We start from the raw sequence: 12453 nt of genomic DNA, 5'->3' as shown, positions 1-12453 counted from the left end.
CTGGGGCTCTGGGGATTTCATCAGATTCTCAAAAGCTGCTGCTGATACAGATCATGTTCTTGGCCAGTGGCTGCTCTTAAATGCCCATGACCTTGCCCCCAAACATGAGCCACTCCAGGCATGAAGCTGCAACCCAGAGCCCATCCTGAGAGGCCACGGCCTGGGGCCTGTCAGCACTTCTGAGCTGTCCTAGAGGCGTAGGCACTTCTGGGGCTGACTCAGGGACACAGCCATCCCCAGGCACCCAGCGTGCAGCCACCACACGTGGCCACCAACGTGAGGCAGAGGGTCCTCAGCATGGGTCATGCGGCTGCTTATTTATTTACTTATTTAATTTTTTTTTTTTTTTTTTTTTTTTTTTTTTTGCGACAGAGTCTTGCACTGTCACCTGGGCTGGAGTGCAGTGGTGCGATCTCAGCTCACTGCAACCTCTGCCTTCCAGGTTCAAGCCATTCTCCTGCCTCAGCCTCCCAGGTAGCTGGGATTACAGGCACCTGCCACCATGCCCAGCTAAGTTTTTGTATTGTTTTTTTAGTAGAGATGGGGTTTCACTATGTTGGCCAGGCTGGTCTCAAACTCCTGACCTTGTGATCTGTGCGCCTCAGCCCCCCAAAGTGCTGGGAGTACAGGCGTGAACCACCGCGTCCGGCTGGGGCTGCTTATTTAAATCCCCTAGAAAGAGGGATTCTCCAGCTACACCACACCCTCACTTGGGAGGACCCTCCTCCCAGAGAGGGAGCTGTGGAAAGAGCCTGACCTGCCCCACAGGGCAGTAGGTCGAGCCTGGCTGGTGAGCGAGGAGGTACGGGGATCCCTGAGGCCTCCCACCCAGGGCCCGGGGAGCCTGCCTGCTGTGAGCACTTCCTCCTGTCCTGATGGACTCGGCTCTGCCCGGAGCCCCCGGTCTCTGCACACACAGCTGACTGGAGAAAGCCACTTCCATCTCATGGACAGGGACAGAACAAGGCTGAGGGAGGTGAGCAATGCAGCCAGGCCCGGGGGCTACAATGGCTGCTGGCAAAACCCACCATCTCAGCAATAGTTCAGCGCAAAGGGCTGAGAACTGTGAGAAGCGAATCGCGACGGTTATTTTGCTCTTCCTTAGCCTCTTGTGGCAGATTTGGGGCAAAACAGCAGATTAAATCTTGTGTACATATATTTACATGTGCATAGACACACTGCAGAAGAGGTCTCTGTTTTGTAAACTCTAACGACAGATAACTGCAGATGGGGCTTTTTTTTTTTTTTTCTTTTTTTTGAGACAGTCTTGCTCTGTCGCCCAGGCTAGAGTGCAGTGGCGTGATCTGAGCTCACTGTAACCTCTGCCTTCTGGGTTCAAGCAGTTCTCCTGCCTCAGGCTCCTGAGTAGCTGGGATTACAGGCATGTGCGCCACCATGCCTGACTAATTTTTGTATTTTTAGTAGAGACGGGGTTTCACCATGTTGGTCAGGCTGTTCTTGAACTCCTGACCTCGTGATCCACCCACCTCGGCTTCCCAATGTGCTGGGATTACAGGCGTGAGCCACCGTGTCCGGCTCAGATTGGGCTTTTTTTATGCCAAAGGGTACCCGTGAAGGAAACATTAAATTTTAAAGGGTGTTTCTGACACAAGGCTGTGACAGCCAACTGCAGGCTGCGCCCCATCCTAGGCACGGGAGGCCTCAAGGAGATGCCTCAGCTGGCCTTGACCGGTCTTTCATGTCACCAGCTGCAGCCTGTCTGGAGTAAAAGACTTGATGAAGTGGGGAGGAAGGTGATGCTGAAGTGGTAACAGAAGTGTAGCTGGGGATGCACGTCACGTTCCTAAGAGCTCAATGCTTCTCTTTTTCTTTCTTTTTTTGAGATGGAGTCTTGCTCTTGTTGCCCAGGCTGGAGTACAATGGCACAATCTCGGCTCACTCCAAGCTCCGCCTCCAGGGTTCAGGTGATTCTCCTGCCTCAGTCTCCTGAGTAGCTGGGATTACAGGCACCTGCCACCACACCTGGCTAATCTTGTATTTTTTTAGTAGAGATGGGGTTTCTCCATTTTGGCCAGGCTGGTCTTGAACTCCCAACCTCAGGTGATCCACCCACCTCAGCCTCCCAAAGTGCTGGGATTACAGGCATGACCTACTACGCCCGGCCAGCTCAATGCTTTTCTGAAAGGGGTGAGCAAGAAGACAGTTAGAAAAAGATGCATGATGACGTTCACCTCTGCTTCCTCTAGCCCCTAGCCCCTAAAATGACAGAAAATGGAAAACAAGTGCGACGCGGTGGCTCCTGCCTGTAATTCCAACATTCTGGGAGACCGAGGTGGGAGGACTGCTGGAGCCCAGGAGTTCAAGACCAGTCTGGGCCTGTCTCTACAAAAAATTAAAAAATCATCTGGGTATGGTGGCATGCGCCTGTGGTCTCAGCTGCTCGGGAGGCTGAGGAGGGAGGATCATTTGAGCTTGGGAGGTCTGGGAAGTGAAGACTATTGTGAGCTGTGATCATGTCACTTCACAGAGCAAGACAGAGCAAGACTCTCAAAAAGAAAAGAAAGCTAAGAAAAGAGAAGAGAAACAAAAAGAAAAAAAGTTTCCATCCATGGCCAGGTGTGACGGCTCACGCCTGTGATCCCAGTACTTTTGGAGGCCAAGGTGGGAGGATCCCTTCAGCCCAGGAGCTCAAGATCAGGCTGGGCAACGTAGTGAAACTCCATCTCTATTAAAAATTAAAAGACTAGCCAGGCATTGGCAATGCGCACCTGTAGTCCCAGATCCTCAGGAGGAGGAGGCGGGAGGATGGAGTGAGCCTGAGAGGTCCAGGCTGCAGTGAGCTGTGATTGCACCACGGTACTTCAGCCCAGGTGACAGAGCAAGACAATGTCTCAAAATAAAAGAAAATGGAAAACAAAAGGTTTCTGTTCTTGGCTGGGTGTGGTGGCTTACCTCTGTAATCCCAGAATTTTGGGAGGCTGAGGTGGGAAGATTACTTGAGCCCAGGGAGTCTGGGGCTGTTGTGAGCTATGCTTGCACCTATGAATTGCCACTCACTGCACTACAGCCTGGGCAACGCAGCTAGACCTTGCCTATTTTCCTTTTTTTTTTTAATTTTTAATTTTTAATTTTTTTTTTTTTTTTTTTTGGAGAGACAGGGTTTCACTAAGTTGCTCAGGCTGGTCCCAAAGAAACCGAGTCAGAAAGGTTAAACTTCATGGTAACAACTTTAGCTCTAGAAGATAAGCAATGCTGTCAAAAATCTTACAGGAAAATGATCCCACTCTCACAGTACAAACCAACCCAAGCTCAAGTTTATCTCCTGAGCACCTCTTTTCTCAAGAAGCTACAGGAAGATATGCTGGACAAAAACCAGAGAAAACAAACGAGAAGGAAGACGGGGCCAGGGAGATAGAGGATCCAACCCCCGAAACAAAGGAACCCACCAGTGCGGGGAGACCCGTCCAGGACCACAGCCACGAGGCCTGGAGAATGCCCGGCACAACAGGGCAGAGAGGAGGCTCCAGAGGGGGATGCTCCAGAGGAAGCTGGAGAGGCGTCTCCCAGCCCTGCCAGAGGCCGGGCCACGAAGCAGGACGGGGACTAGGAAGGCAAAGCAGAAAAAGACACGAAGGCAGACTCTGACGGCAGCAGAGGCCACCCGGCAGCCACACTGCGTGGCTCCCTGGGAAGGGCCTTAACCCTGCATGTTTATTTCGGTAAGAACTGGCAGGGGAGGAAGATAAAAGTGTATGTTGCCATCTTTCACAGCAGGAAGCCAACAGATCTATACAAAGCTGAAAAATGAAGAAATGGTCTTTAGGAACTGGAGTCAGACCCATCCCTCACCTTCGACTCACCTTGGGTTGCTGCCCAGACCCAGCTCTGAGAAGCCAGGCTCCTCACTGGGTCTTGCTACCTCAGAGCTAACATAGAGCAGACATCTGGGGATGGCGGCCCCTTCCAGACCTTAGTGAACACACAAGAGGCCCAGCACCAAAAGCTCTGACACGTACCCTCCCTGGTCACAAATCCGGGTCCAAATTCACAGCCCTGGAAACCCCTTTCCCAACACTCCCTCAGGATACCTTCAGCCCCAAACCATGTAAAGTAACTTGCAGGAGTTTAAAAAATACCTTGGAAAAGAACATTTTAAAATGTTTTTTAAAAAACTATGACTAATTATCCACTTCAGAACGTTTTTCAGCAGGAACCAGAGACCCACCTACCTTGCCACCTTCTTGCTGGAGAGCCGCTTTGTCGGACTGTGCAGAAAACAAAATAAACAGGAAAATTGTTAGAACAGACAGAGAGGAGCAGGAGGAAGCAGGAAACTCAGGCTGTGGAGATACGGGGTGGGCGGCCTTTCAGCAGTGCTCCCGGCATGCAGGGCCCCCCAGGCAAGTCCATGCACAAATGCTCACTCAGCAAAACAGCAAGGACACGGCTGAGATGTATGCGGGTGAGGCCGCATACATCTCGTTACTCCAGCCCCCAAAGAGGCTTCCAGATGCAGCCACCCCAGACCACCACTGAGAGGCCAGCGCCACACCTGGTCCCACCCGCTGGCTGCACTGTCCCAATGCTTCTGAAGCCAAATTACCCCCAAACGCTTGGCCTTCGGAGGCCCCCAAGTGAAAAGTCACCCAGGCCCCGCTGTGACAGGAGAGTTTGCCGCTGGCTTCGACTCAGGCACTGATGCATCATGCTCAGAACGCCTGCCTAGGCATCAGTTTGGAAACCTTTTCCGTTGCCATTTCAGGGCAGTAAATGTAGCCAATTATACATCAGCTGTCTGATTTAACCATCTGCAGTGGCACATGGGCCAAACTTACCTTCTCCCTCATTTCTGAGGTCCAAAGTTGTATTTTACAGTCTAGCTGCTGAACTATTAGCCTCAGCCTGCAGGAAGACACCCTCACCCCTGGAGCCTGGGAACCATCACGGTCCTGGAACTCACAAAGCCACATCTCTCTTCAGCTTACCTGTCTCAAAAACACCTCTGATTTTCTTTCCAGGGTCAGGCATAAAAGTCTACTGGAGGGGCCGGGCATGGTGGCTCATGCCTACAATCTGAGCACTTTGGGAGGCTGAGGCGGGTGGATCTCCAGAGGTCGGGAGTTCGAGACCAGCCTGGCCAACGTGGAGAAACCCTGTCTCTACTAAAAATACAAAAATAATCAGGAATGGTGGCGCATGCCTGTAATCCCAGCTACTCGGGAGGCTGGGACAGGAGACTGGCTTGAACCCGGGAGGCAGAGGTTGCAGTCAGCCAAGATCACGCCACTGCACTCCAGCCTGGGCAACAAAGAGTGAAACTCTGTCTCAAAGAAAAAAAGAAATCTACTGGAGGAGAATCAGCTGCTGTGCCAGGTATTAACGTAGAGCCCCTCAGCTCTAAGTCCATCCTTTTTACTTGCCCTGTAGGAACAGAGCTGGGCCCTTAGCAGGCTCTTCCTCCACGATGCTGCGTGTCATCAGCAGAGGGAGCCGTGGAGTGAACACAGCAGGAAGAGGTTTGCCTCCTGGTTCTGACCACTCTCTGCAGGGCCCTCCGACACCCAGTCTCCCCAGTACCTACTCCAGGGAGCATCCTGCCCACTGTAGCCAGAGCCAGGGGCTTCCCCGACCCCATTCGGGTAGCTGTTCTCTAGGGGGTGCCTCTGCCAAGCGTCCTGCAACAGAATAGCTTTCCTGGCAGCCAGGAGGCAGGTTCCCCACAAGCCCTGACAGCACGGTGGTGTCCCCACCACCCCGTTTGCAGCTGGTGCAGACCTCAGCCCTGGGTGGCAGTGACTGTAGCTGGGGGGCTCTGCCCCGGCCCTGGGTGGCGGCTGCTCCTGTGCCTGCTGTCCCTACACTCTGCAGAGTTCTTTTTACTCATCCCAACCAGTGCCTCATTACTCCCATAGCCTGTGACATTCTTTTCCTTTCCCTAATGATTTTTTAAATTTTTTGTTTGTTTGTTTGTATTATCTTTTCTTAGAGGCAAGGTATGACTCTGTGGCCGAGGCTGAAGTGCAGAGGTGCAACCACAGCTCACTGCAGCCTCGACCTCCCAGACTCATGTGATCCTCCCACCTCGGCCTCCCAAAGCACTGCGATTTCAGCCCACACCCAGCCCGTTCTTTGTAGTATTAAACTGTCCCTGTTCAAATTACTGTGTGGCTCTCCTTTCTCGATTGGAGACTAATAATGTATATTTTAATACAGGTTTTTTTTTTTAAGATGGAGTCTCACTGTGTCACCCAGGCTGGAGTGCAGTGGCATGATCTCGGCTCACTGCAAGTTCCACCTCCCGGGTTCACGCCATTCTCCTGCCTCAGCCTCCCGAGTAGCTGGGACTACAGGCGCCTGCCACCATGCTCGGCTAATTTTTTATATTTTTAGTAGATATGGAGTTTCACTGTGTTAGCCAGGATGGTCTCGATCTCCTGACCTCGTGATCTGCCCACCTCAGCCTCGCAAAGTGCTGGGATTACGGGCATGAGCCACCGCACCCAGCCTTAATACAAATTTAATTTTACCTTATTATTGTTGAGACTCCCTAGAACTAATAGGACAGGACAGACTCATCGTTCAGTTTACCTACTGACCTTTCAGGGCCTGGACTGGCAGCCCAGCAACAGGATTTATAATTTGAAAACACACCTCCAGGTGGCCAGGTGCGGTGGCTCACACCTGTAATCCCAGCACTTTGGGAGGCCGAGGCGGGCGGATCACGAGGTCAGGAGATTGAGACCATCCTGGCTAACATGGTGAAACCCTGTCTCTACCAAAAATACAAAAAATTAGCCGGGCGTTGTGGCGGGCGCCTGTAGTCCCAGCTACTCGGGAGGCTGAGGCAGGAGAATGGAGTGAACCCGGGAGGCAGAGGTTGCAGTGAGCCGAGATCGCACCACTGCACTCCAGCCTGGGTGACAGATCGAGACTCTGTCTCAAAAAAGAAAAAGATAATATACCTCCAGGCAGGCTGGGTGCAGTGGCTCAGCCTGTAATCCCAGCACTTTGGGAGGTCGAGGCGGGCGGATCACGAGGTCCGGAGATTGAGACATGGTGAAACCCCGTGTCTACTAAAAATACAAAAGTTAGCCAAGCGTGGTGACGGGCGCCTGTAGTCCCAGCTACTCGGGAGGCTGAGGCAGGAGAATGGAGTGAACCCAGGAGGCAGAGGTTGCAGTGAGCCGAGATCACACCACTGCACTCCAGCCTGGGTGACAAAGCGAGACTCCGTCTCAAAAAAAAGAAAAAAGAAAATATACCTCCAGGTAAGGCACACTTCTTAGTTCCTACAAAATGAAATGTATTTAGAGGCTGCAGGGTAGCTGGAAAATGCAACAGCTATTGGCCTGTTCTGAGGGGACTGGACATCGTATCTGACATCAAAGCTTCCAGAGGTGGTCTGGACTAAGTCACCTGTTGTCACCCACAAAGCATGACCAAGTAAGCTTACTTTCAGGCAAGTCCATGGAAACTAAAACGCAAGATTCAGATCTCCTCCACTGAGGCTTATGGGGAGGATGTTCTGACTGGCAGTTGTGTGTCCTGATTGTGTTGAATTGAATAGCATATTAACCACTTGGTAGAGTCTTTTTTTTTTTTTTGGAGTCAGAGTTTGGCTCTGTTGCCCAGGCTGGAGTGCAGTGGCAGGATGTTGGCTTACCACAGCCTCCACCTCCTGGGTTCAAGTGAACCTCCCATCTCAGCCTCCCAAGTAGCTGGAACTACAGGCATGTGCCACCATGCCTGGCTAATTTTTATGTTTTTAGTAGAGACAGGGTTTCGCCATGTTGGCCAGGGTGGTCTCAAACTCCTGGCCTCAAGTGATCTGCCTGCCTCCTCAGCCTCCCAAAATGCTGAGATTACAGGCGTGAGTCACTGCGCCTGGCCCGCTTCATAGAGTCTTAGGAAAAGGGGTGGCAGAACCTGGATGTGAGGCTCCACAGGACTTGCTAGTTGTACTTAGCTACATCCTAGTCCCTTCTCTGCCCCCACAAAGCCCAGCAGAGGCGACCATGGCCATCTTGGAGCTAGTTCTCAATGTGGGAAAAAATCAGTTCTATGTCAAAAATCTTCAGAAAATGAGAGACGAGACCTGAGTCTTCAGGCTTACTTTCATGTATGGAGATGACATGCTTGCACTCAACTTATCGGTGAGTGGGAGGGCAAGTCTCTGCGTGGGAAGAACAAATGGCCCCTCCCCAAGCAGGCTGAGCCATCGTCGCCGGGCCTTGAACCCCTAGCTGAACACACACGCAGGCAGAAACTGATTTCCCCTAAAACAGAGGTTAGCGGATCTTTGGAATCCAAGACTCTGGATGGCCTCGGGTCTCCCGGGAAGGCTCTGGACGGCCTCGGGTCCCCCGGGAAGGCTCTGGACGGCCTCGGGTCCCCCAGGAAGGCTCTGGACAGCCTCGGGTCTCCCGGGAAGGCCCTCTTCAAAGAGCACTTCTGCTTTCTCACCAGTGCTGCCAAGACCCCCGATGCTCCAGAATGGCCATCAGTGCCGGGCCCCACCCCCATCCTCTCCACCTGAATGGGCGCTGGCTGGGGGCCCTGTGTTTCACAGCATTTCACAGAACATAAGAAGAGTTAAGTGCCCTGGAAATGGAACTAGAGGCAGGACAGAAGCCTCAATAAGGCTGTGGGCAGTGAGCGCCCGCCAGCAAGGATGGGCCTCGGCAGAAGCCCCCTGGGGCAGGGACAGGGCAGGCTCAAGACAGGTAAGCAGTTTCACAGATACCTCTAAACATGCTAGAACCATCAGGATAGCTCACCTTTCTGCCACCTTTACAAACCCTCCCCACAGGCCAGGTCCCGTTCTTCAGGAAGCCGTCCCAGATTGCCAGCATGAGCCTGTATGCTCACTCACCTCTTCTGCTAGGCTAGGGCTGCTGTGGAAAGCTCCAAAGTGGCCCGTTTCTTCACCAGACCCTTCTGGAGAGCTGCCCACCCAGGGGCTTCACCGCAAGCGAAATCAACACGACGCCTAACGGGCACGTCAATATGTGCAAAGCACTCAAAACCGTCTTCTGTAACTGGCAGTTAGACATGAGGGCCAGCCACAGGAGCTCCCCTGCTGAGACACAGTGAGCTCCCTCACACGCTCACTGTGAGTATACAAAACTCCATTTAAACTGACAATCCTGAAAGCTGTTTACATATCTGTTCTTAAAGACTAAATCTTTAACTTTCCCAATTCTGTCTCATGAGCTCAATGAAAGAAATCTTTTAGTAAAATGCAGAAAGTATCCTCTTTCACACACAGGACAGACAGCACAGCTTGCAAAGACCGATCACTTCCTCCCACCAAGACAAGCACTGGCCTGGGCTGCGCATGCAGGGGAGGAGGCAGGGCCCTGGTGGCCCCACAGCGTGCAGGGGGGGAAGCGGGGCCCCAGGGAGAGTCCCGCTGCCTGAGAGGCTCCTGGTTGCCTCGGGGCAGGCCCTCAAGGGGGCTGTGGGTATCCGGAGTCCCCCATACCCTGGGAACAGACAGCAAGGCCAGGCGCTGGTCAGTTACCTATTCATTTCAAGATCACTCAGGCGGGCAGAAAGATCCTCAAGGCGGTTGATTTGTTTGTGGCACTGGCTACAGTAAAACTCAAACGCCTCATCAGTGAGGATGCTGTGCAGCTTTGCGGCAAGAGGGTCAGTGCTAGAGAGACAGAAGCATCCGTTCAGGAGAGGATGGGGACCCGTGTGGTCATCTGTGACTCCGCACGAGGGGCCGAGGGGGACAGGACAGGACATGGTGTGGAACAAAAGCACGTGGAGAGAGAATGAGCTGTGCAATGTTCTAGCTCTTGCCTTTAGACCGCAGTGAGCCCACATCCCTCAGCTGCCTCCAGGAGCCCAGGACAGGCACCAGCTCGAGCCTCAGGGGGCCCTGCACACACCTGCTCCTCTGGGTCGGGTGCCCAGAAGAAAGCAGGGGCAGCCTGAGAGCCTCCTTGCAAAGCAAAAGCCCTTCTTTAACAAGAAGGTAAAAAACCATACTGCTTTCTCTTTTGCCAAAAACACATCAACGTGATAGCGAACCATGTCTCCGGGTAAACTTGTACTTACTGTACTATATTTATGATTACTCCAAAAACCACCTCTAGCAAAAACTATGCATGAATGATAAATCTACAATAGTTTTGTGATTTTTTTAAGATGTGCATTAAAGCCGGGCACGGTGGCTCCTGCTTGTAATTCCAGCACTTTGGGTGGATCGCTTGAGCTCAGGCGTTTGAGACCAGCCTGGGCAACATGGTGAACCCGTCTCTACAAAAAATACAAAATTAGCCCGGCGTAGTAGCTCATACCTGTAGTCCCAGCTACTCAGGAAGCTGAGGGAGGTGGAGGCTGCAGTGAGCCATGATTGCACCACTCCAGCCTGGGCAATAAAGTGAGATCCTGTCTCAAAAAACCCCCAAAAAGACCGACCTGTCGAAACTCAGTGTTCGATTTTGTGGTGGTGCTAGCTAACCTCCCTGTGACTTCACCTCCAAGGGCTTCTGGGCCACTGGCAGGGGTGCTGCGTCTGCGACGCGAAGGCAAAGGAGCAAAGGCAGCCTCATCGCGGGCGCTGGGACCCACATGCTGTGGGAAACCACTTGGAAGCTCAAGTAAAGAAAGGTGAAAAGTGAAACATACAATGTAGCATAGACGTTACACTTCAAACAGGTAACAATGAAAACACTGAACAGGAGACAGGGACAAACTAAAGACGTAGGAAGAGGTGATTACGAAGCACAGAGACCCAAGTTTAGAAACGCCCCAGGCCTCTGGCCCTTGTCTTGACACCACCACGCGCTGGGAGAGGAAAGTGCCTAAGACAAGCACACTGCCTCTGAGGACCGCCTGTGATGCCTCACTCATGCACAGCTCTCCCAGGACGCTCACCGGGACCAGAGCACACAGGACATCCGTGCAGGGTCCCCACACCCAGGGCTGATGGGCGGCTTCAAGGAGGGTACATGGGAAACAAAAGGAGGGGGACCCTATGGGCAGACGAGCTGCTCAGCGCAAGGGACGGCCCCTCCTGCACCGCCCTCCACCCAGGTTCCCTGGGCCTCAGTAACAGCGGGCGGGCAGCAGGCAAGGGAAGACTCTTGTGGCTGCTTAAAGAGGCTCGGCCTTGACTGCTGGCAAAGATGGACGACAACCTAGTAGCAAAGGGGAGAAGGGATTGAAGTAACAACCCCATCAGCCAGCCCAGGGTCTCCCTGAAGTCAGCAGCGTCCTAGAGGGACTGACTCCCACGTGGGAGCCCCTAGCCCTCAGAAGTACGTACCCAGACCCCCATGTTCGGATCCAAACCAAGAGGACTCTGGACTCCCCAGAGTGACTCTGGACATTTGTGAGTGGGCATCTCGCCCGCTGCGTGTCGTGCTTCTATTTATTCAGAGTCATAGCTTTCCAGTTTGGGGATGTCAGGTATTTATAAGGAAATGAATCTGAAGACTCACTTATGATCATGAGGCCTCCCTCAAAAGCCTGCACAGACCACCATGTGATCCACGGCCCACAGCAAAGGAGCCCGCAAGCCGAGTGTCCAAACACAGCTCTGTGCCACAGGATTTTGCTGAAGCCTCAGAAATGTAGAGTGATCTGGGGATGTGGCTGGAGAAGAGGGACTTCTCCCAACTTTCATAAATCCAGGTATAAATTTAAAATTTTTGAATATGGTTTACTTAATCACATGACGTCAAGGAAAGCAAGTTCTCTCTTACCAATGCATGAGCCAAAAAGGGAAACTTCCCACTACTAACCACGGGAAGAAGAGGGAGGAGGGTGTGCTGGAACAAGGCGTCGTTACCTGGGCGTGAGGAAAGCGGGGTCACTGCAGCCCAGCTGCCCGTTGCATAGGGTCTCTGGGGACAGCTCCGCCTCACTGCCTTCACCGTAGTCCTCAAAGTGCTCCTCGCCCCCGATCACCGTGATGACAGACTGGCCATGGGGGTGAGGCCTGCAAAGTAAAACAGAAATGATGTCTTCTGACTGAAGGCCAGGGCACCCCCGAGCTGAGGGTGTGGAAGGTGCTTTCCATAGGGTGTGCTACAAGCCACACGTGAGTCCTGGGAGCCACGTTTAAAAAAAAAAAAAAGTGGGCTGGATGCGGTGGCTCACACATGTAATCCCAGCACTTTGGGAGGCCAAGGCGAGCAGATGGCTTGAGCTCAGGAGTTTGAGACCAGCCTGGGCAACAGGGGGAGGCCTCAACTGCAAAAAACATTTTTAAATCACCCAGGCGTGGATGCGCACGACTGTAGTCCCAGGTACTCGGGAGGCTGAGGTGCGAAGACCGCTTGAGCCTGGGAGGCCAAGGCTGCAGTGAGCAGTGATGGTGCCACTACACTCCAGCCTGGGCGACAGAGCAAGGCCCTGTCTCAAAATAAATGAATAAATAAATCTGTTTCTTTACCTTTTTTTTTTTTTTTTTTTTTGAGACAGAGTCTGGCTCTATCGCCCAGGCTGGAGTGCAGTGGCGCGATCTCGGCTCAC

At 52.7% G+C, this 12453-nt stretch overlaps 1 protein-coding gene across 5 annotated transcripts in view; it reads right to left on the bottom strand.

The window, feature by feature from the left end:
- Window positions 1-12453, bottom strand: part of RAB11FIP3 (RAB11 family interacting protein 3) — a 102379-nt gene that overhangs the window by 23396 nt on the left and 66530 nt on the right. For 3 of the 5 annotated variants that reach the window (XM_024349622.3, XM_063796383.1, XM_024349624.3), the window contains 2 exons: window positions 11768-11917; window positions 4191-4226 (listed from right to left, as the gene is read on the bottom strand). In XM_024349622.3, coding sequence (XP_024205390.1) covers window positions 4191-4226; window positions 11768-11917 — 186 coding nt within the window. Of the gene's footprint in view, window positions 1-4190; window positions 4227-9484; window positions 9620-11767; window positions 11918-12453 lie in introns of all 5 variants that reach the window. The other 2 variants (XM_024349623.2, XM_024349621.2) reach the window with 1 other exon arrangement.

This window comes from Pan troglodytes, chromosome 18 (genome assembly GCF_028858775.2).
Source record: "Pan troglodytes isolate AG18354 chromosome 18, NHGRI_mPanTro3-v2.0_pri, whole genome shotgun sequence".
Taxonomy (NCBI): domain Eukaryota; kingdom Metazoa; phylum Chordata; class Mammalia; order Primates; family Hominidae; genus Pan; species Pan troglodytes.
Note: the sequence above shows the minus strand (reverse complement) of the source record. Positions and strands in the feature narration are given on the sequence as shown.